Source organism: Tursiops truncatus, chromosome 13 (genome assembly GCF_011762595.2).
Source record: "Tursiops truncatus isolate mTurTru1 chromosome 13, mTurTru1.mat.Y, whole genome shotgun sequence".
Classification (NCBI taxonomy): Eukaryota; Metazoa; Chordata; class Mammalia; order Artiodactyla; family Delphinidae; genus Tursiops; species Tursiops truncatus.
Window position 1 is genome coordinate 42,911 of NC_047046.1, and position 22,397 is coordinate 65,307.

At 54.5% G+C, this 22,397-nt stretch overlaps 1 protein-coding gene across 2 annotated transcripts; it reads right to left on the minus strand.

Moving 5' to 3' along the window:
* Window positions 1-1,630: 1,630 nt before the first annotated feature.
* Window positions 1,631-15,390, minus strand: ANHX (anomalous homeobox). Of its 2 annotated transcripts, XM_033837944.2 has the most exons (9): window positions 15,065-15,390; window positions 12,757-12,884; window positions 10,682-10,805; window positions 9,583-9,796; window positions 9,041-9,161; window positions 7,596-7,888; window positions 4,100-4,247; window positions 2,353-2,437; window positions 1,631-2,092 (listed from the first exon to the last, which is right to left on the minus strand). In XM_033837944.2, exons 1-9 carry the CDS (start codon window positions 15,311-15,313, stop codon window positions 2,006-2,008), a joined length of 1,449 nt encoding a protein of 482 aa, XP_033693835.1. In that variant the 5' UTR covers window positions 15,314-15,390; the 3' UTR covers window positions 1,631-2,005. The 2 variants fall into 2 exon arrangements, with proteins under 2 accessions (XP_033693835.1, XP_073646979.1); XM_073790878.1 differs by lacking the exon at window positions 7,596-7,888 and having other exon boundaries at window positions 4,100-4,228.
* Between the last annotated feature and the right edge of the window lie 7,007 nt (window positions 15,391-22,397).

The window sequence follows — 22,397 nt, forward strand, 5'->3', positions numbered from 1 at the left end:
CTCAGTTATTTACATCAATCACCCTTTGGGTGAAGGGTGAGTCATAAAGTTGGAGAGTGACTCTTGGCGGCGAGGTGTACACTGTGTGCATGTGCGGGGAACGTCGGTGACGTCTGAGATCCCACACCTGGGGTAAAAGGGAGAGTAAAGTGTTCACGAATTCTGAGAATTAGGTAAGCACATGAGGGAAACCAATGAATTAGTTAATAGAAAATTCGATGAGAAACAGGCTATTTACATAGCTTCAAAGAACCACCCCCTAAAATACTTACACAAAGAGAAAAAGAGGAACTTTACAGTGGAGAAGCTTGGTCGGCAACACCCTAACCAGGTGATGGAGATGCACACCATCAGCAGTGGGGTGAGTGACAAGGACACGCGCCGCCCAGAAGACGCAGTAAGGACCAAGCGTCACTTCTGGGATCTTCCGTCCAAATGCAAACTCCAAATCACAAGGGAACGTCAGACATGGCCACTCTGGGGGACGTTCTGCAGAGTAACCAGCTTGCAATACTCAAGCCGAGGTCATGGAAGGCCAGGCAAACCCAGGGACTGTCCCAGGCTGAAGGGCACTGAACGCCCTGTTGAGTAGAGGCAGCCAGTGCTATGGGCAGATTTGGATTCTCTCACATCCAGGGCATTACTGGGATGACGACCTGAACTCTCATGGGGTCTGGCAAATTAGGAGGCAGTAAAGCACCAGGACTGATTCCCTGATTTCCATGGAGGTGCTGTGCACATGTAGAATTCCTTATCTGAAGGAAGCACATAAAAGTATTAGGGGAATATGATGGGGCAGCAGGTCAGTAACTTGTTCTCAAATGGCTCAAGGGAAAAAAGATCTTTGTACCCCATTTTCAACTTTTGGCCAGTTTTCAATTGTTTCAAAATAAGAAAATGTTCTCAAACTGAAAGGTCCGAGTTTCCGGCCGTCCACGTGGCACCCCTGTCACTCGTGATGCTCGGCCCTGCTTGTGGTTCTGGCAAGGAAGGTGGGACGTGACGGGATGCAGGAGTGCTGGTGGTCTCAGCTGAGACACCGCTCCCGGGGAGCTCTCAGTGTCCGCTCAGGCGTCCCAGGCTCTCAGCTGCTCCCACTTCATCCCACTCCCCAGCAAGCACCTGGAAGCGCCCCCGTGGTCCTCTGCCCCTCCCCACTCTCCTGTGAGCCCCGAGGGCACAAACCTGACTTTGCTCCCCGCTGTACCACTTTTGTCGACCAACAGGATGGGGAGGTGAGGGTCAAGGGCCCATCCCCGGGGAGGACAGTCCCGGGTGCCAAAGCTCAGCCCCTGGCCTGTGCGCTCAGCACACCGCTTCCACCTTGGGGGCAATTCCTCGTTCCCGGGGCAAAATGACCAGGCAAGGGGCAGAGCGCAGAGATGCCCACGGGACGCTGCTTATAACACGGAGCTGGTGGAAAGGAGCCGAATATCCCTCACCAGGTCCTGATGCGTGGAGCAGTGCCCTCGCGCTGTGCAATGGGGGCCAGGCCTGGCAGGGGCAGGTGTCCGGGACAGTTAAGTGAATGGGGGAGGGGCGCGTCAGAACAATAAACTTTAATTGAACAGAACACTTGGTCGGCAAACACAACGGATCACAACAGCGAGGGGAAGGCGCCGCGCCCCAGCCAGCACTCTCCTGCGGTGCGCGTGCCTGTGGGCCGCACTCACCACGCGGCTGGGCGGGAGGGTGGCTGCAGTGCCACACCCTCCTCTCTGGAGAGGGGCCTGCCTGCCCAGGAGCTTGACTGCAAACTGCTGCTGCCCGAGTAGGACGGACCCACCTTGGACTTCTGACTTCACAAATGTTCCTCAGATGCTTCTTGCAGCACAGGGAGTTGCCAACCAAACTATTCAAACATGGCAGCCCTTAGTGCTTCTCAGCAGAGCCCCCAGGGAACTCTGGGGGCCTCCTCCTTCTGTAGGGACAGAGCTCTGCAACTTGTGTTACCAGATTCCACACTTGCTCCCCTGGAGCGCTGGCCAGGCTCCCGAGGGGCAGCTCAGCCCAGGCTGCCCCCTGAAAGCTCAAGGAGCATCCTGGCTCCCCAGAAGGCGTCGCTGGAGGTCTGGCCATCGGGCCACTGCACCTGGAATGCCAACACAGCATCACACATGGAGGTGCCCTCTGTGGGCTCTGCCTTCCCATCCGGGTCACCCTGATCCTGGGACCCGCCCCCTCTGGACTCCGCCCCATGGCACCTGCCTCCAGTTCTCATTCCACCGAAGTCCAGCCTCGAGGAATCCCTGCCCCATGTTCAACTCTGTCCATTTTATTCACTCCAAAGTCCCAAGCTGAGGACCCAGGAGTTAGGAGGGAAACCCACGGTACCTCATAGGAAGGCCTCACCTGGCTGGAGGGCATGGGCTGGCCCAGGTCCATGGCTGGCACGGGGCCAGGGAAGGCAGGCGGGGCCGGGGCCAGCTCCGGGGGGCTGGAAAAGGGACAGTGTCAGGACAGGCCCTTTTCCAGGCCCTGTTTGAGGCTCACACTGTTTACTGTGAGCGCCACACCCTGAGAGCTTTCTGCCCATCAGAAGCCCTTCCTGGTGCCGGACTCTCTTTTGGGAACGGCCTCCTCCTGCAGGGCCCTCAGGTGTGCAGGGTGCTGGAGGGGCCTGTGTGACACCTTGAGCAGGTGGCTCAGGTAGTCAGAGAGCACATCAGCGCAGGCTCACGGAGGACGGGATGGTAAGCAGAGATGTGAAGGAAGAAAAGGAACAGGCCTGAGGTGTGACGGAGCCCAGAGGTCCTTAGGACCAAATCCGGGGAGGCGGCAGGGGACGCAGATGCAGCCGCTCGGGACAATATCATGCGGTCCCTCAAAGTCAGACCACACTCACCCTGTGACCTACTCATCCCACCGCCACGTGCACATCCCCAGAGACACGAGGGCAAACACGCAGGCCACCACGCGTCGGGAACGTGCACAGCGGTCCCAAACCAGGAGCTCCCAGATGCCCGCCAACAGGTGACGACAATCCACACCAAGGGCTCGGCCTCCGCCATGAAGAGGAAGGGGTGCGGACACACACGGCAGCAGGGGCAGGTCTCACAGGAGTCAGGCTGAGTGGAAGAAGCCATACCCCAAAAAAGAGTCTACGCTGTATGAGTTCACTTATACGGAACTCTAGAAAACGCAGCTAAAGAAAGCAGGCCCTCGGTCCTGGGGTGGCAGGGGTGGGAAGAGCCCCGTGACCCATGACTAGCAGCACAGCTATGGTTTGTAGGATACGTAAGTCACGCTCGGAAAACTGTCCTGTGCACCGTCTAAACATGTTGGTTTACTTTATGCCAACTACATCCCAATGAAGCAGTTTTTAAACAAGGAATCAAGGTTACCAGATCAAAGCAAGGATGAGCTGGGGCACTGGAGTCCAAGGGTGACACAGCCAGTGGAGGGGCCCAGCAGGCCGTGGGCGGCCCTGTGGCTGCTCTGTGTGGCTCCCGGTCATAAATGGAAAAGTGAGTCCATCAGCATGGTCTGAATTTTCCCACCATCTGGCTGTTTCCACAAGCAGAGCCTCTGACTTGGGAGGCTCCTCCCCTTCTCTCCCATGTCCCCCAGTAATTCTTCCCTCACTGGGTACCTGGCCTTCTGCTCCCAGACTTGGGAGACCCCGAACCCTGGGGACCCTGTCCTGCGGTCCCCATCGTAGATTCCCTCTCCACCGGAGGACCCCTGGCCCGACATCGCCTCCTGTGAAGCCTCTGGACGCTGCCATGGCTGTCCCAAGCCCCTTTAAAACTCCAATTTGGAATATACAATCAGGATCTTGATGCTGTCCAGAAGCTAAAAGCCTTTGGGGAAAAGAAAATGCCTGAAAGAGGCTGCTGGGGCCCAGGGAGAGCTCTGGGGACGCGTGAAGGCCTAAGCACCACCCCAGAACGGACGCCCGTATCTGCTCCAATGCTTGTCTGAGGGAGAGAGTACCACCTTCTTTCAGTAGATGTAGGATGGGGGACTGTTGAGGTTTCCAGAAATCCATAAGGAAAGGACGCACTCTGCACCGTTGGAGATGGTGAGTCTGTGCACCAGGCACCCTGCCCACGGCCCGTAGGAAGTGTCACCTGAGCCCTGTGGCTCTGCAGCTTACCTCTGGGTGAGGGTGAACTCGGGAGCCTGCAGTGGAAGCCGGGGCACCAGGAAGCCGCTCGCCTGTGGCTCCGCTTGGCCACCGCTGGTACCTGGACCCTCCTCCAGGTATGTGCTCCGGGCATTGCTGCTGGGAGGGTCAGCTAATCCTGCACGGGAAGCAATCCCACAACCCAGTGCTGGGGGAAGGGAGCACAGTCTACGTGCAGCACAACACAGGCCTCCGTGGAGAGGCAGCCCCCAGCCTCGGCTCCTGCGCTGAGGGAAGAACAGCCACCACTGCTGATCTCAGTGGCCTCTGCAGGCTCCCAAAAACCAAAACAAGGTCAAGTTTTGCTGACCTCAAATTTCTCTTTGTCATTCTAGATCTCATGCCAGCCCCAGTGCCAAACAAAGGCTCAGCACCCCAGTCCACCCTACGCCCACCACGGCTGTCTGAGGAGAGACCCCGCGGTGGTCCCCGTTCACCACAGGCTGGCCCAGCCCACGGCCGTTGCCCCCCGCTTTCACCTTGGGTTTCACCATGATTTCACTGCAGTGCCAGGTGTTACTACCTTCCCTTGCCTTTTCTCTCTACTTAAAATATTGTAGAAAATCTCTCAGCGTGTCTGTCTTTCACCCTAAAAGGCAAGCCCCTGTGGACGTGATCAATTCTGGGTCGACAGACGTTTAGGAGCAAAGTGAGGTAAGAAGGAAGGTCCATTGCTGCCCTAAGTCTATCCAGGTGGTAAAACTAGCATGCATCCCCGATCTCAGACCCCAAACAACAGTCCTCCCTCCTGTCTGCCAGAGCCGAGACCTTCCTAACCATTTGGTGCATGACTCTACCTCCGCCTTCTGCTGTTTCCCCTTTCCTGCAGAACTTTACAGATAGTCTGAGGTCCAGGAAATATGGTTAACTGCTAATTTGAACATTTCCAGTTTACACAGAATAGATCAGTGGGTTTTATCTTCTTCCTCCAAGAAAAACAGAAATAAAAAGCCCGAAGCCTAGAACAAAGGGAGTGTCATGGGAAGGGTAATTGGCAGGTGGGAGATGTCCATGTTCTGCAGATGCAGGGCACAGGTCTTATCCCATGGTGGGGGCTGTCTGAAGGGAAGCTGGGGCATAAGCAGGGGCCAAGGACCCTGAGAGGTTTGCAGGGAGGGAGGGAAAGCAAGGTGCTCAGGCAACCAGCAGGGAGCTCTCCAATTCCCAGAGAACACACCCCTCACATAGGCTGGACACGGTGTGAAGACCAGCTTCCCTCCTCCCAGTATGAGGCTGGCCACTGCCCATCCCAGCTCCAGCCTTGTTAGTAAACATGGACAGGAAAAGGTCTCTGAAATCAAAGACCAAAGATCAGATGGAAAAGCTGCCTCAGAGAAATGAGTCTCCAGGCTCTTCCTCTTTGGGGCACCTCTTCCTCCTCTGTTCAAGGAAGGGCCTGAATCCACAACCCCAACATTCCCCCCTTCAGGCAAGAAAGCACATTTTCTGAAACTACTAACTAGGATACTCGGAGAAATATAAGATACTGCATCTATAAAAAGTAATATAATCGGGGCTTCCCTGGTGGTGCAGTGGTTAAGAATCCACCTGCCAATGCAGGGGACACAGGTTCGAGCCCTGGTCCCGGAAGATCCCACATGCTGCAGAGCAACTAAGCCCGTGCGCCACAACTACTGAGCCTGTGCTCTAGAGCCTGCGAGCCACAACTACTGAAGCCCATGCACCGAGAGCAGATGCTCTGCAACCTCAACGAGAAGCCCGCACACAACGAAGAGTAGCCCCCGCTTGCCACAACTAGATAAAGCCCGTGTGCAGCAACGAAGACCCAACACAGCCAAAACTAAATAAATAAATTTATTTTTAAAAACTTATTAAAAAAACAAAAACAAGTAACATGATCTATGAAGAAAGGAAAATCAGAAATAAGAAAAGAGAGCTTGGGGAACTTCCCTGGTGGTCCAGTGATTAAGACTCCATGCTCCCAATACAGGGGGCCCAGGTTCAATCCCTGGTCAGGGAACTAGATCCCTCATGCCTCAACTAAGAGCCTGTAGGCGACAACTAGAGACCCCACGTGCCGCAACTAAGACACGGCACAGCCAAATAAATAAATAAATAAAATTTAAAAAAAAAGAAAAGAGAGGTTGGAGTTCTCTTAAAATGTATAATTGTCAAAATATCAGAAGACAAAGTTTAAGACAAAAGCACATACAATAAAAAAGAAATTTTTTAAAAAAGGTAAGCATTTTGGGAGATTGGTCCAGGATCTCCAACATCCAAATAACATTTGTGCTCTAAAGAGAGAACTGGAAGGAGGAAACTATCAAAGAAAATCACAAAAAGTGCCCAGAGCTTAAAGAATACCTTGTTCTCTGGTTCTTTAAATCGAAAAGCTTAACAACAAAGTGAATTCAAAAGACTCACACCTGGGACCATCACTGTGAAATTTCAGAACACCAAGACTTCAAAAATAAAAAGCTCCAATAAAGGAAAAATACGTGAACATCAGAATGACATCTAACTTAAAATGACAACATTGGATGCTATAATTGGATGCTATGTTGCTTTCAAATTTCTAAGGTAAAAAGTATTTTAAACTCAGAATTCTGTCCCTGACAAGTCATTAATCAAACTTGAGGGCGGATTAAAGACAATTTCAGAAGATGCAAGGAAACAGACACTACCTTGCAGGCACCCTTTCTTATAGAGTTAATTAAAGACATTCTCTAACATAACAAGAGTCAAGAAAGAAAGAACAAGCCTTGCAATTAAGGAAACGCTGAAGCAAACCCAGGGAAGCAGTTAAAGGTGCTCCTGGGATGACGGCTCCACACCAGACTGGGAGCAGGAAGGAGGCCCTGGCAGCAAGTCTTCAAAGGGGATGCTTAAGACACTGCAAGAAGTTAGGAATGTGATAAAAGCAGACAATGTAAGAAAAAAGGGAGGCAATGACAAACTACAAGACGACCTGTATGGGACCACAGAAGACTAAGAAATTTAGGTGACAGGCTGAGTTCAGCGCCAACATCCTCCTCAGAAGCTGGGATGTCACAAGATGCTATCGTGTTTGGTGCACGAAATATATACCTGAATACGTATTCTTTAAAGGTATTTATAGTGACAGTTACAACTAAGGAAGAAACTAGGAAGAGAGAGCTAGCGGTCTGAACAGCTCAGCCCTCCTCCGTTGTAGCAGATGTTGACTGGTTAGTTACAGGGACTGGAGTACAGGGGTGGCAGCCATTTCATTTCATTTTAACTCTTTCCTCACCATCTTATTTTTTTAGTCACATGCACATTTTATTTTGAAAACAAAAATAAAATGAAAACTATCCAGGCTGTTGGTGGGAAGAGCCTGTTCCAACTGCCCTGGTTTGGGGTCTAATCAAATATAAGAGATTCAAGCAGAAAGTCCTGGCCCCTCAAAATTCTTCCCCGTCAAATAACATACAAGCAGCTGAAGCATCTCATGTAGAAACACATAGTCTGTCTAGCATAGACCCACCTGTGGGGCTGGCCTCACCAAGGGCGGTGATGGACACAGCCAGAGGAGCATCTGCAGGGCGCATCGTGAGGTCCAGCCCGTGACTATGGATCAGTGGCCTAGTCTGGAAGGAAACTTCCTTGGAGGATTCCAGTGCAAGAGATGTCAGCCACGACACGGGGGCACCCAGAGAGGGGTCCAGCATGTCGCTGCCAGCAGCCAGAGGGCAGAAACCAGAGCCAGGGAAGACGGGAGGAAGAGTGGCAGGATCGTGGCTAGGCCCCTCCTGGTACATCTCACCACCCTGCAGAGACCTGGGGAGCAAAGTGAACACCATCCCTCAGGCTGGGGTAGTGGGGCCTGGGAGGAGATTCCAGCCCAGTTTGGGAATCTGGGCTCCGGACCCAACGCAGCCACAGATGGCTGTGGGGTCCACCCCAATCACGCTGCCTCCACAGTTCTCCCTGGGGCTACAAGGGTTCCAGAGACACAAAAAATACTATCCCTGGAAACCTAAGATACATTAGTAGTTTATTTACAAAGCCCTTCAATGAAACATTGCTCCACAATATTGAAGGCTGAAAATGATTAGCAAGAACCTAATAGGTGAATGATTAAATGAAGGTGGATCTTAAAGGAGTGTTAGGCAGCAGTCAATAATTTAAAGAATTAAAATATTCCCCAAATGCTCCCTGTGTCTCAGATGGTGCTCCTGGGCTTTTGTTAACAACCCCCCGCCCCTGTAATCTGTGTAATGACATGCGTGGCAGGGTCCATCACTATCCCCATTTCACAGGTGAGAAAAAGCAACACTGAGAGGTCACGGGAACCTGCCTAAGGCCACACACCTGGGTAGTGCCAGCCTGGACGTGAGGTGCCAGCCCAGGTAGTGTCAGGAGAGATGCTTAAAACACAAGTGTAAATGGAAAAAGTGGGCACCGCTTGATGTTTACGCAGACGTGGACCTGGTCCCACACTCAGACTCAGTCCCACTGCGGCCGGCACTTTCTTCACAGCAGTTTGTGCGGCACCACAGGGGCAGCAGGGTGAGGGAAAGCGGTTAGGCAGGGCCTGGTCTGTAGCAGGAACTCAAGAAATGTCGGCTGTTACTAACCTAATGATATACCAACCATACCAAACGCTAGAGAGACACAGACCACGAAGACAGCCGGTTTGCCTTTAGGAGATAGGTCTGCACGTTTTTCTTTCTGTTTTCCCCAGTCACCAAAATTTACGTGAAGTCAGGCTGTGAGTCAGGCTCCAGGGAACAAGTTTGGAGTCCATGACGTGGGCTCCTTGCCAGTGGCTCCCCTGTACCTGGGGTCTCAGCTGAATCTGCCCTCCGCCATCACTGAGCTGGTCCCAGTGCCCGGCAGGCATTCCTACGCCCACTCCAGGCCTGGTCTCCCACTGAAGATGGGGAATTGAACAGGGAACGGTCCCATGGCCCACGTGGGTGGCAGTACCTGGGAGCCAGTGACTTTGGCATGGTCTCGTCTCCAGAGAAGTCTGGGGCCAGGACCAGTGGCTCCCACGGCCCTTGGGTGGTCTCCTGGGTCTGTACAGACCCACTTTCCTCAGGTCCTGCTAAAAGCCGATCAGACAGGAGGAGAAGCTGGGTGATGCTCAGGGTCCCAGCTTCCTTCCCAGCAGGTTAAGAACAGCCACGCTGGCTGCCCAGTATTCTTTGTTTGTCCCCTGATCTGTCTTTGGTCTGAACCAACACCCGTAATTAGGAACCCAGAACACCCTAAATTCTAGTGCTTGGCTCCCTTCCCACTGACTCCTGGCCCTGGCCGCAAAGTAACCTCTCAACGCAAAACGCTGCTGCAGCCCCACCTGGGCCCATCCTGAGTCCAACCTGACCCTCAGCTTCAGCGATCTCGCTTCCCACAGGGTGAAGTACCAAACGTGCAGGCTGGGGCTGGCGGAGAGGACCCTGTCCTGTAACCAGTGACCCTACCTCGGCCTAGCCCTAGACACAGGTTTTGGGAGAGGGGTCACTCACCCGACCACTGAGGCCTGTCCACGCACCCAGAGCCAAGGTGGGGCTGGCCTGTGGGCTGCGGGGGGCTCGGGCCGGCCTCCCTCGCGGTGCGGTCCTCCGCCGAGTCCCGGGCTAGCGCCGCGCGCTGCACAAGGGCCCTCTGGCGCCGCCGGTAATTGGCGAACCAGTTGTAGATCTGCTCAGTGGTCAAGCGCGTCTCCGAAGCCAGGTCCTCCTGCGCCGAAACAACACGCCGCTTGCCCAGCCCGCTCCTGAGACGCGGGGCCGGGACCAGCGGGCCGGGACACAGGGCGGCCGGGGCATCATGCGGGCCGGCGCCGTGGCCTCTGGCCTTGTTCCGCCTCAAGCCGCCGCCCGGCCGACAGCCACTCGCAGCCGGGAGGGCTCGGCAGGGCTTGCAAACCGGACCCTCCCGAGGCGCCACCAAACCACTGACCGCCCGCCCGCCGGGCCGGTGCGAGAGCGCGTCGGCCTCGACCGACCCTGTGATCAGGCACCTGTCCTTCCTCACGAGCCAGATCCGAACCACCACGGGCCACAGCACGGAGCTCCAGTAGGGCTCCGCTGATTGGACCCGGAGAGAAGGGGCGGGGCGATCACTGGGAGAGCCCTGCTGATGATTGGACCCGGGAGAGAGGGGGCGGGGCGATCATTGGGAGAGCCCCGCTGATTGGACCGGGAGAGAAGGGAGCACGCCAGCTTTATGAGCGGCAAGGCTCTTACTGCTGCCCCCTCCACCTGCTCCCGAGAGCTCACCCGTGCATCCCTCCGGCTGGAGTGCCAGCCGCGGTAAGTGCTCAGTGAGCACCTGCTGAAGCCACACTGGATGACGGGGTATTAAGACTCCCGTGATGAAACTAACCCCGCCACGTGTGCAGGCGGCTGCCAGCCAAAGAGCGCCGTCCCCAGAGCAGTTCAGGGCAGGCGGAGAGCGCCAGCGCCCTGGCAGATAGGCCACTGGGGAGGCGGGGAGGTGCGGCTGAGGATGCGGGTCAATCCCCTAAGGGTGGTGATGTCACCTAAGGGTGGGAGTCCCCTAAGGACCGGGGAGGGTAGGCTAAGGGGAGGGTTGCCGGGCCTCGCTCTCATCTGCTCTTACCCGCTCGGCCTTGCTGGGGTTGGTGCTCACACCCGAAGCAAACTCCTGCAGCTTCTGGCGAACTTCTCTGGGGAAGTTCCGGCTCTTGAGGCCGTCAGGGCAGAGGGAGGCGGGCGGTGGGTTCCTGGATGAGAACAGTGAGACCCCTGGCTTCTTCTGTTGTACCTGCTGTGCTCCCCTGGACTTCCTGTCCTTTCACTGGCCACCCGCCTCCCCTGCAGGACTCTGTGCTGCAGTCCCCGGGTCCATCCCCTGAACAAGGGTGGGGTCTCGTGTCGCCTGGGCCCACACCCCACACTTTCACCAGGGTTTCCAGTGCCACTCACTGACCAGTGGCCATGGCTGTTAAAGCTGGGGGATGAGGGTGCTGAGGTTGGTTATGCTGCCCTCTTTGCTGAGTGTATACTGGAATTTTTCCAAAAGAAAAAAGTGACATAGAAGCAAACAGCACCGGTCTATACAAGATTTGCTAGCCAAATGCCAATTGAACAAACCCCCATGAACATCGAAAACACACCCCACACATCCCAGTGGAGCTCAATCTCCTGCTCCCCACACCGTCCCCCAGCCCATCCTGCGCATCCCAGTGAGAGACCACCACGTCCCTGCCAATCAGGCCAAGAGCCCTGCAGCCAGGTTTATTCTCTTTACCTTCTCCAGTACATTCAACCTATCGTTAAATCCTCTAGAGTCAATCCTGACACAACCCTTTCCCCAGCCATGGCCACTCCCAGAAACTCCAAGAACCTCCCACGTCTGCTCCTGCACTAACCACCTGCTGTGACTCCAGTGTCACCCCTCCTTATGCCCAGAGCACGCCTTCCCTGTGCTCAGGCCTCCCCCAGGCTCAGCCCTGTGCTGCAGCCCGACCACAAGCAGAGGACCAGTGAGTCACAGTCCTCTACTGAACGAGTTCCGTCTAGCATTCCTTGCTCTGAATTACAGGATCTGCTTTGTTTCCTGGTCTACTGTCCATCATCCACACCCGCGGGCAGCTCCAGGACAGCAGGGCCCCAGCACCTCTAGTAACGCGCAGCAACCAGGGGCCTCTTCACAAACACTGCATGCTGGTCCCCAAGGCATTTACTTTGCTGAGCCACCTTCTGGCAGGCTGTCAGAGCCTATATGGAGGGACCTGACTGCATCCCTGAAGACCTCAAGGCTGACTAACTGCTGGGCTTTGAGGGCATATCTGGCGCGCACCGTGAGAAAAATTCCGTCTGATCCAAAAGGAATCCATCTCTTCTTCCATCAACCAGGCCCATGGCTCAGAAACTCCTGTCACTTGGGCTTTCAGGAGCTCAGAGCAAGACCTGCAGCTCCTCCTGGCCAATGGGGGACACCCAAGGTCAAGAACAAAGGCTCTCCAGTCTCGATGTCTAGGCTGGAATCCTGCCTTTGCATCTCTGTAGTGTGTAACCAGGCAAGTGACTGACTTTTCTGTGCTTTGCTGTCCTCATCCACGAACGGTGATGATGGTAATGATGATAACTAGTAGTCGTAACGTGTACTTAGTGCTGATAATGGTCATCGTGGTAATTATTATCAACATCCATCCAGCAGCCACCGTGTACCAGACGGCCTTTTAAGCGCTATGTGTATCTCATGTGGTGCTTGCAGACCCTCACATTTCTCTCTCTTTTAATGGTCCTGCAGCCCTGAGGGGCCGTGCTGGGATCCGGGCCAGGCACCTGCAGAGCCTGACCATGGGCATTAGCTGAGCTGAGGGGCACCCATCCTGCAGGAAGCAAGCGAGGTCAGGGTGCCCACCTGCTGCCTCCCTCACTGCAGGGCCCTCACCGACAGGCAGTGGCTCCTGCTGCAGCTACAGCTTTCGGCCTGGGTCCTGGGAACAGCTCCCCGTCCTCGCCCTGCGGGCACAGGTCGGAAAGCGTCCCCACAGCCAGCCGAGCGGTGGAGAGGAGGGCACCTGCTGCTGTGGAGCTTATTACCCTCTGTCTATCACTGCTTCCTCTTATCTCCCTGCCTCTACTCACCTAAGTCCTTCTGTGGTCTTGGAGGGCAAATCCCTTGGGAGCCCCGGGGAATAAGCACCAGTAAAGGCTGGTGCATACCTCTTCCTGCACCGGAACTTCTGCACCGGGGTCAGCGTGGCCACGCCGAGCCTCTTCATGACCAGACGGTAGTGGATGTCATTCCAGAGCTGCACCAGCTTCAGGCTGCCACCCGGCACCCGGCATCCCTGTGGACAAGAGCCTGCTGAGACCCGGCACGCTCGCCTGCTCCGGAGCCCCGCCGTAGACCCAGACTGACCGCTAAGAACATCCGCTCGCTGGTGCCCCGCAGCGAGGGCACGAGTCCCATGGCTGGGCTCCTGTCCCCAGCAGGCCCTCCCACGAATGGGAGGTGGGCACAGCTCTCCCTCGCCCCCCAGGTGAGGGCCAGGCAAGGGGAAGGCCAACTCCGGGCTGTGGCCATAGCACCCAGAGGCCGAGCCATGCTGAGAACCACGTGGTCAGGTCTGAGCGGCCTGAGGCTTGATCCCCATCCTGCGTGAAAGGCCTTTCTCTCCCACCAGCAGGGCGGGCCCCTGGGGCTCAGTGAGTTCAATCTGAGCTGAGGGGGACGAAGGGGTCCCGGTCTGTGCCAGTGACAGCTCCCCAACCCAGTGTGGCTTGGTCATGTAAGCAGACTTTAGAGATGGCCAAGGACGCTGAGTGAGGGCCACCCCTGGACACAGCCCCTGTGGTCAGTATGTGGTTCGTGCCTCTAACCCCAGTGTTCTCAGGCCCATCTTGGTGAGGGAGGTGCTGAGAATCATTTAGCTTCCTCTCAACAGCATCAGAAAAAGCCCATTTTGCTGGGCTGAGAGGCCTGCAGTCTCCTGCCAGGATGCAGACGTCAGCACAACTGTCAGACAGGGAACCCACTTGGAGCCTCCCCACCTGCAGGAGTGGCCCTTGGCGGGAAATGCCCTTTCTTGATGTGGTAGCCCCATCCTTTCTCTCAGGTCTCAGAACACATCACTTCCTCAGAGACATTTCTGGACCATCCTGAGTTACTCCCATCCCGGGAGTTTTTCATCACTGATGTCACGCTCACATTCCATCACTGACTGCCTTCCCGGCAGCTACTTCAACTCTGTGTGTTCACCCATTTATTCTGACATTTGGAAGGCTGAGCCCTCTTATGTTCCAGGTGTTATGCTGGGTGTTGGGGATCCTTTAATGGGCAGAACTAACACGCCCCTGCTCCTGGGGCTTGCAGTGCAGGAGGGGAGGTGGATCACAGATCGAGAAATAGACAGGTTTCTAACCGTGAGCTGAGGAAGGAGCCACAGAGGGGGATGAGGGCTCCCTTAAGTCCTAGCTCGACGGGGTAACGTTTAAAGCAGAAACCAGACAGGTAGGAAGGCACCAGCCACACAGAGTGGTGTCCAGCCTCTGGCAGAGGGAACGGCATGCGCAAAGGTCAAAAGACAAAGATCTCGGGAGCTCCAGGAGAACGGCAAGCAGCCAGCACAGCCACTGTGCGGGAGCCAGGACGGGATGGCAGGCTCTGGGCCCGCGCCTCGGTGCGTACCGTGGTCCCATCTGCCGTTTTAAAACTGCCTCTGGCTGCTGCGTGAAGACTAATAGAGGGGGCAGGAGAGGACACGGTGGCGGGGCGTGAGCGCCAGGAGGGTGCCGCAGGGCTTGGGGGAGAGGGAGCAAAAACAAAGAACTGGGCAGAGTTTAGTATCTTGAAGGTAAACTCAGCATGAGTTATGCATGGACTGTATTATGGACTGTATTATGGAGTGAAAAAGGGAAACACAGGCCCCCAAATCTCTTATTAAAACCTTTTGAGCCAGATGTATTTTGGAATTCAGAATTCCTCACACTTTAGGAAGTAACACAGGCATATACTACATAATTTGCACTATCCCAGTACGATCTAGGGCAGGAAGCATCCTGCAAGCAAACACCCCAGGATTTGGGTAGCAAAACGTACTGCAGTAACATTATGTGGATAAATAAAGACAAAAATAGTTTCCCATCAATGCAGCTCAGGTTTGATGCCAACTGAGTTGAGGTTCAAAGTACCACCGGAGGAGTGACAAAGATACTTGTGGTCTCAGAGTTCCCGGATGCAGACCCGCAGCTAAGGGACTGCGGTCCTGGGTCTGTTTGATTGCTTGCCTCACTAACCGGAGTGCCAACTTTCCAAGCCAGGACCACTGGTCCAGGACCAGAGGGATCCGACAGATGGTCAGTTCTGTCTCGGGTTAGCAGGCAAGTTAGAACTTAGTACAGTGAGAGTGAGCGGCCCTGGCTCGGCTTATAGCAGCTCTCCCCAGGCTCCTGCTGACTCCTGGGCACTTCTGTCATCTTCAGGCTGCTGTGGGCTGCTGCCCCTCTCCCCGCCCCACCCCGGTCCTACCTCTAGCAGCTGGCAGGCAGCCCGGTTCTGCTCCTGCTGGGCCAGCATGCTGGCGCACACCAGGGCCACATCCGCGTTGTCCAAGAGGTACAGGCGGAGCTGGCTGTCCAGCACGGCCGTGACCAAGGTCTGCACCTGGGCGGGATCGTCCTGGACCTCCTGGCACAGCCTGCCTGCGAGGGTCACCAGGTCCGCCAAGGGCAGGCCAGCACCTCCGCTTCCCCTCAGCAGCTGCAGGAAGCTCTGCATCCCGAGTCGGGTTGGACTCCTCTGAAAACAAGACGAAAGTCAGGACCACCACCAGCGCTGATGGGCTGACTGCACATCAATCCTCAGACCAACAACGCGAGGCCTCTCCCGCCACAGGTACTTGTATCATGGCAGCAGTGAGAGAGGGCGGCGCGTCAGGGCCCGCCAGACCTTCCTTGTAGTCCCCACAACAGCGTAGACCCTGGCGGTGCACCAAGGCCCAGCTCGCTGCCAGACTTCTCACTCCGCACGCCTGGAACCTCTATCTGGTGCCCTCGTGCCCCTCACCCGCCGCGCCACCTCTCTGTTTCCCCCACTTCTCACACCGCTTGTCACTGCATTTCCTCCTTCCTTCTCCAGGGTCTATGGGGGACAGGCCCACCTGCACTGGGGTCATCAGATCCCCCCAGCATCTGCCAGACGGAGAGCAAGGCCTCTCGGAGCGGGTGGGCAGAGCCGCGGGCCAGGGGTTGTGCAGACGCCCTAGGCGCTCCTTCGGAGGGGAGTCAGAGGCCCGCTGAGGCGGGACCAGCAAAATTCGCTTTTAACTATTTTAATTTGGGGGGAAAAAAACCCTTATATTTGAAAACCACAAACATTTAAGGGTTGCTCTAGTCTGAAAAATTAATAAAATTAGAAAGAGAAGGGAGGAAGGAAAGAAGGAGGGACGAAGACAAGGAAACAGAGAAAGAGAAAAGGATGGAGGGAGGGAAGGCACCGAGACAAAGAAACGAACACGTGCCGGCCTCCGGCACAGTCCTGCTGCAGTTTGGGCTCCCTGCCCTCACATCGCCTCGGGCACCAAGCTTCCCGCTCTGCCCGGTGAGGGCACAGGCTGAGAGCTGAGGTAACCTGCAAAGGCCCGAGGGCGGGGGCCTGGCCAGACTGGCTTCCGTGAGGCCCGTTGCACCCCGAAAGCCCGCTCTGCCGCCCTCCCACCCCGACACAAACAGGTGAGCCACGGCAAGCTGGACCGAAGGCTTTGCAGTGTTCTAAAAAATTACCGTCTAACTATGCAAACAGACACCAAGTTTTAACAGCAGAGGGAGTTTTTTTTATGGCGATACTCAGTCGGCCCAGCACCGCAGGCATGACTCCCGGTCTGCGCCGGGTCCTGCAAAGCACCCGTGCGAGGCGCGGCCATAACGGGCGCCGGCAGCTTGCCAGCCGCGGCCGCTGAGGCGGCTGGCGATCGCTTTTTCAAACAGCACGTGCAGACCTGTGTCCACAACTACTTTACTTTCGTGGAACAGGATCCTGGAGGCGAGGGTTAGGGCGCGTTTTCAGTCGATGCTGCCAAACCGCTGTCCGCAAGGGTTGAGACAACCTGCAGAGAACTGCCGCGCTCCCGGCGGAGGGTCTGGCCCGCTTCTAGCTCTTTCCTCCCGGCAGGGCTTCCAGGGCGCCCGCCAGGGGACGCGCTCTCGCCGCCGCTTCCGAGCCTCAGCGCCTCGTCACGGGCTCCTGCCTCGGGGCCCCACGTTTCTTCCCGTCGCCACTGGCAGGAGGCCCGCGACCCCGCACCCTTCGAGCGACCCGGGTGTCCCCCAGCGCCGACAGCCCCGCCCCACGCTGCTCCAGGAAGGGCGGGAAGGAGGCCAAGGGCCGAGCTCATGGAGAGGGTCCTGGAGTTCGGGAAGGAAGTGGGTTCGGGGGGCACCCCGAACACTGACGGGACCCGGCCCGGCGGGGACAGAGGGGGCGGGGGGCAGGCGGCTATGCCCTGCGTCCTGCCCGGACACCTCCGTCTGGCCGTGGCCCTGCGCCGCCGGACCTCTCCCGGCGCCCTTCTCCCCGCGGGGCCCGAGAAGCCTCCCCGGCGGCCGGCCCCGGACGCCGGACTCAGTCACCGTCGCCCGGACGACCCCCTCGTTCACTCACCTTCATCCGCACGCCACCAACACACCCCAGCCAGGCGCCCGGGGCCGCTTCCGCGCTCGGCGCGCACGTGCTCCGCCCGCACGTCCGGGGAGGCGGCGGGAAGGCGCGGTTGATACAGAGTATCCAGGCCTCCGCCAATCCCTGCAAGGGCCCCGCCCGATGACCCCCGCCCGTGCCCTGCGCCCCCTAAGTCCCGGGGCCTGCGGTTCCGCCCACCTGGGTTCGGGGCATTCCGGTGGTTCTTGGGGAGCCGAGAGGTTCTCGGGGATCCGTGGCATTCGGGGGGCTGCACGGGAGCCGACAGGTTGGGGGGCGAGGGCGGGGCGTCAGAGGCGCCATCCAGCCTGGTTCTGCGCGTCCTCAGGCCCCAGAAGGAGCAGAGCCGGGGTCCTGGGGGTCCTGGGCTGGGGTGGAGGAGAGGGCGCCACGACCCCCGCCCCTGCAGCAGGAGGAAGCTGTGACCCTGGATTAACCCCACGCCACCGCCCTGGAGCTCTGCGGAGACAAAGCCCGGCTGGGGTCGTAGCCCAGGGGGCAGACACCCCCGCCCCTCCCGTGCCCCCGCAGCCCCAGCCGGAGGCCCCCGGTGATCCCACCCCCGCCTGACCCTGGGGCGCGGCTGCGCGCGGCGGAGAGGCCTTCGCGACGGTGGAGGCCTGGGGACCCGAGTTCTCGGTGACCCTGGTCAGCTACGCGGGGGAAGCCTCTGAAGTGCCGCCGTCCTGGCTCGGACACGGTCTGGCCTCTCCCCTGTGCAGTTTAGTTTGGGGAGATGTTGCACACAGCGAGCCGGAAGGCGCTCTAGAGAGGAGACCAGGAGGGTTTCGAGTTGCTTTTGAAAGGGTGGTCAGGGCAAAAATTCTCTGACGTCAAAGCTCATGCCTGAACGTATGCAAAAGACTTAGGCAGAAAGAGAAACATTTCAGCGTTTGTTCACTTGAATATCTGGAAACGACCCAAGAGTCCGGTGGAATATTGCTAAACACATCACCCTTCAGAAACAGGATGGGCTCCTGGAGGGTAATTAGTAGTTGCCGGGAGAAAGAATGCTTCCTGACCGGACTAGTGATACATTGTACAATAAAAACGGCTGTTACAAAGCAATGTGAGTGAGACGAGCCCGTTTGAAAAGTACAGACACAAAATGATGTATGCCACATCGTTAAACCCTGGTTGCCACCGGGTGACAAAATTATTGTTGTATTACTTTTATTTGGCTTTAAAATTTTCTTCTTTTGCTTATCCATGTTTCCTAATTTTTATAAAAAGACAATCTTCTGTTTTTCTCGTTTTAAGGTTCTTTTCAAGAAATGGGAGAAAAAACATTGACAACAGGGTTGGGGGAAGCAATCCCCACCGTCCAAGTATACTAAGGCGGATATGGGTGAACAGAGAGGAAATTGGAGATTTGCTGCAGGAAACCCTCCTGTTGTGGGAAGGTGATCACAGGCCCTTTCTCCAGGACCGGCTGGTGCTCAGTGAGAATATTCCTGGTTGCGCTCCACCCATGAAGCATCAATGAAGTTAAAACCTCAATGGAAACCAAAATGTCCAAGTACCTACGTTATTAAATATAAATGTAATTCAACAAATTTTATGATTCTAGTTCATTGTTATAAAATCAGTTACTTTTTTTGGCTGCCAGGTGAGAAGTCACTGTTTACACACATTGTCTTATTTGAGCCTCCCAAGCCACCTCTGAGCGAGTTATGTTCCCTTGTTACTAAAAAGGAAATAGGTCCAAGTGCATTTAAAACACTTCCAACCAATAAGTGGCCTCCTTGAACTGTCAGACTCAAAAGCATAGGTTCTTAACGTAAGCACATAATAATTTCAAGTATTCTAAATCGGGAAACTCTTCATAAGCTTCATTTTTTTTTTTTGCAGTATGCGGGCCTCTCACCGCCATGGCCCCTCCCGTTGTGGAGCACAGGCTCCGAACACGCAGGCCCAGCAGCCATGGCCCACGGGCCCAGAAGCTCCGCGGCATGTGGGATCTTCCCAGACCTGGGCAGGAACCCGTGTCCCCTGAATCGGCAGGCAGACTCTCAACCACTGCGCCACCAGGTAAGCCCCATAAGCTTCATTTTTAATAGAGGTCTGATCTTCCAACAAAAGGTAGGCCAAAAGGTAATTATCCAACACCCACTGTAAATAGAGGCTGCCTCTCTCTTCCATGCTCACTAGTCTGAAATGCAATCATTACCACATAAAGCACCCTAAGGCATACTTACCTGCTATTTCCGGATTTTCTATTCTCTCTGGACCCAGGCTACCTGGGGCGGACTCCCAGTTTAATTGCTTAATAGCTGTGTGACTTTGGACAAGGTACTGATCCTGTACCTTCTCTCCTCTTGGTAAAGTTTATGATTTGTAATAATAACAGGCCCTCTTTCCTCTTTGGTTTGAGATCATTAAATGAGTCAGTACTCTGCACGCGCTATCTTCTTTACCATTTTGTTTCTTACCGGCGTTGTTCACTTTTAACACGTTCAAAATCTGGGAACTTCCCCCTTAGGACTTCTCCTTTTCAGAAATGTCCTGGCCACTCATGTACTTTCCCCCATAATGAGTAGCTGAACACATTTTTAAAAATCCCTGATCCACGGAAGGCTGCAAGCCCATCTAGATACAGCCTGCTAAGAACCTCTACTTCACCCTGAACCCCTCTTCCCTCCAGGGAATTACCTTCGTTCCCAGAGGTCCCCCTGAGGGAGCTGCTTGCCCACCTGCACTGCCCCAGGAAGCCTTCTCGAAGCCCAATCTGTCTGTATATTGGGGTGCTTGTAGCCATGGGAGACCAGTCCTTTGGGCCGTTCGTGGGTTCACAGAACTACGGGGAGCAGGCCGTCTGGGGAACACCCTTGGGAAACCGATGCCCGACAGAAAAAGAGAGGGGATGTGTGACGTCTTGGGTAGAGTGATGAGAAGGACAGAGGGAACGTAAACAAGAGCTGGAAAGAGTGGCTCAGCTGTCCTTCCTTTCTTGGAAGATGGCAGATGCAGGTGGGGCAGGGCACAGGAAAACCCTCCCAACATACTGACCCAGAGGCACTAGGAATGCTCTTTTGGTTTTTTTTGCTAGAGAAAATGTTCAAAAAAATTTTTTAAAGATGAGATGAGTATTATCGATTTTTCCTTCTGCTTCAGGCTCAAAGGTGGCTGGGCAGTGGTGCTGTGCCCAAACAAGGCCCACTTCACCTGCTACAAACCTTCGTTCCCTCTGGTGGTAGGTCAGGTGCAGGGAGGGGGACAGGGACTCAGAGCCCAGGGTCTATTTACTGAGCATGCGGCACTCTGTGAGGTGGGTATTTTGCCATCATTCCCATATGACAAGATGCCCATCAGAGAGGTTAAGTCACTGGTCTAGTCACAGAACTGGTAGAGGGTGGGTTTGAGGTTAGCCCGCTCCCATCTGGCCCCCAAATGTTGGTTTTCACGTCACCCAGCAGCACACTGACTCGGAGGGTGGGAGAGGAGGGAGGTCTCGCTGCGCACTACATTCTCGTTACTCAGTAACCATGCTTGTTACACTCCAGGCCCAGGCTGCACACTGACATCACAGATGAGTGAGTGTCCCTCCGTTTGAGGGATCCATCCTCTCAGGACCTGTTGATTGCCTACTCTGTGAAAAGCTGGAAAAAATCAATCTATTTTGTCGTTGAAACAAGCCTAAATAGATACTTAACCAAGAGCATTTTAAATTAACATAATATTACATGTGAAAACTTGAACAAACATACAAGTCCAAGAAAATGAAAGCACATTGTGTAAGTTCTTGATGAATTTGATTTTCTGTCCTTGTAAGTTACATAAAGTGCACAGATCTTTAGGGTTTACCTCTGATTTTCCCATACATGCAGATACTGTGTCCTCACCATTTCCAGCACGCTTCAAGGCTCTCTCATGCTGGTTTCCAGTCACTATCCCCCCACGGTGACCACCCTGGACTTAAGTCACCAAATGTTAGCTTTGCCTTTTTTGCACTTGACCTGCCTTCTCAAATGCTACCAAATTTCCCCCATGTAACCTTCTAGAAGGTCTATTTTTTCCCCCTTTACATTTAGGTGTACAATTAATCTGGAAATAATTTTAACTTATGGTACGAGGTATGGGTGTGTTAACCCCACACACACCCCATAGGACATCCAATTCACCTGATTTATTGAAGAGTCTTCACCATTGCATTGCAGTGGCACTTTTTGTCTTAAATCAGATGATGGTACATGTGTGGGTCTGCTTCTCGGCTCTCTGATCTGTTGTTCCATTGTTCTGTTTGTCTTGCTTTACATAAAACCATACTATTTTAATCATGGGATAAGTCGATATTCAGTGTGTATCCTTCAATTTTCCTCCTCTTTGTCTTTGCTATGCTTCACCCTTTGCATCTTCACAGGAATTTCAGAATTGGCTCGTTAATTTTGACAAAAATGCATATACTAGGACTTTGAGATGGCACTGAATTTATAGGTCAATTTGGGAATTTTTTTAAATATAAATTTAGTTAGTTAGTTTTGGCTGCCTTGGTTCTTCGTTGTTGTGCGCGGGCTTTCTCTAGTTGCAGCGAGCGTGAGCTACTCTTCGTTGTGCTCTGCGGGCTTCTCATTGTGGTGTTTCTCTTGTGGAACACGGGTTCTAGGCACGTGGGCTTCAGTTGTTGTGGCACGCGTGCTCAGTAGTTGTGGCTCGTGGGCTGTAGAGCACAGGCTCAGTAGTTGTGGTGCATGGGCTTAGTTGCTCTGCAGCATGTGGGATTTCCCCAGATCAGGGCTCAAACCGTGTCCCCTGCATTGGCAGGCAGATTCTCAACCACTGCACTGGGAAGTCCCTGGGAAATGTTTGAGAACAATATTGAGTCTCCCAATCCACAAATACAAAATAGATCTCATTTATGAAATTTCAAGCAATATTTTGCAGTTTTCTGTATAGAGGCTTTTCACACCTTTCTTTAGACTTATTTCTAATCATTCAATATTTTTGATGCTATTGTCAATGGTACTTTTAGTTCAATTATCTAATTGTTTTGTAATATACAGAAATACAGTTGACTTTTGTATACTGACATTCTACCTAGCAACTCTGCTAAATTTACTTAATTCTAACAGTTTATCTTCAGGGTTTTTTTTTTTGGTTTTCTAAGTACATAAACATATTGTATAGGAATGGATAAGTTTTCTTTCTTTCTTTCCAATGGTGAATTAAA

What these genes read in the sequence shown, in the direction of transcription:
- ANHX (XM_033837944.2), bottom strand. Translation starts at nt 15,313, where the DNA reads ATGCAGAGCTTCCTGCAGCTGCTGAGGGGAAGCGGAGGTGCTGGCCTG. An exon ending in ACCCCAGCAAGGCCGAGCGG is followed by an intron (nt 9,797 to 10,681) that starts GTAAGAGCAGAT and finishes GTTTCGGCGCAG; the next exon opens with GAGGACCTGGCTTCGGAGAC. An exon ending in GAGTTCACCCTCACCCAGAG is followed by an intron (nt 2,438 to 4,099) that starts GTAAGCTGCAGA and finishes TCCCTTTTCCAG; the next exon opens with CCCCCCGGAGCTGGCCCCGG.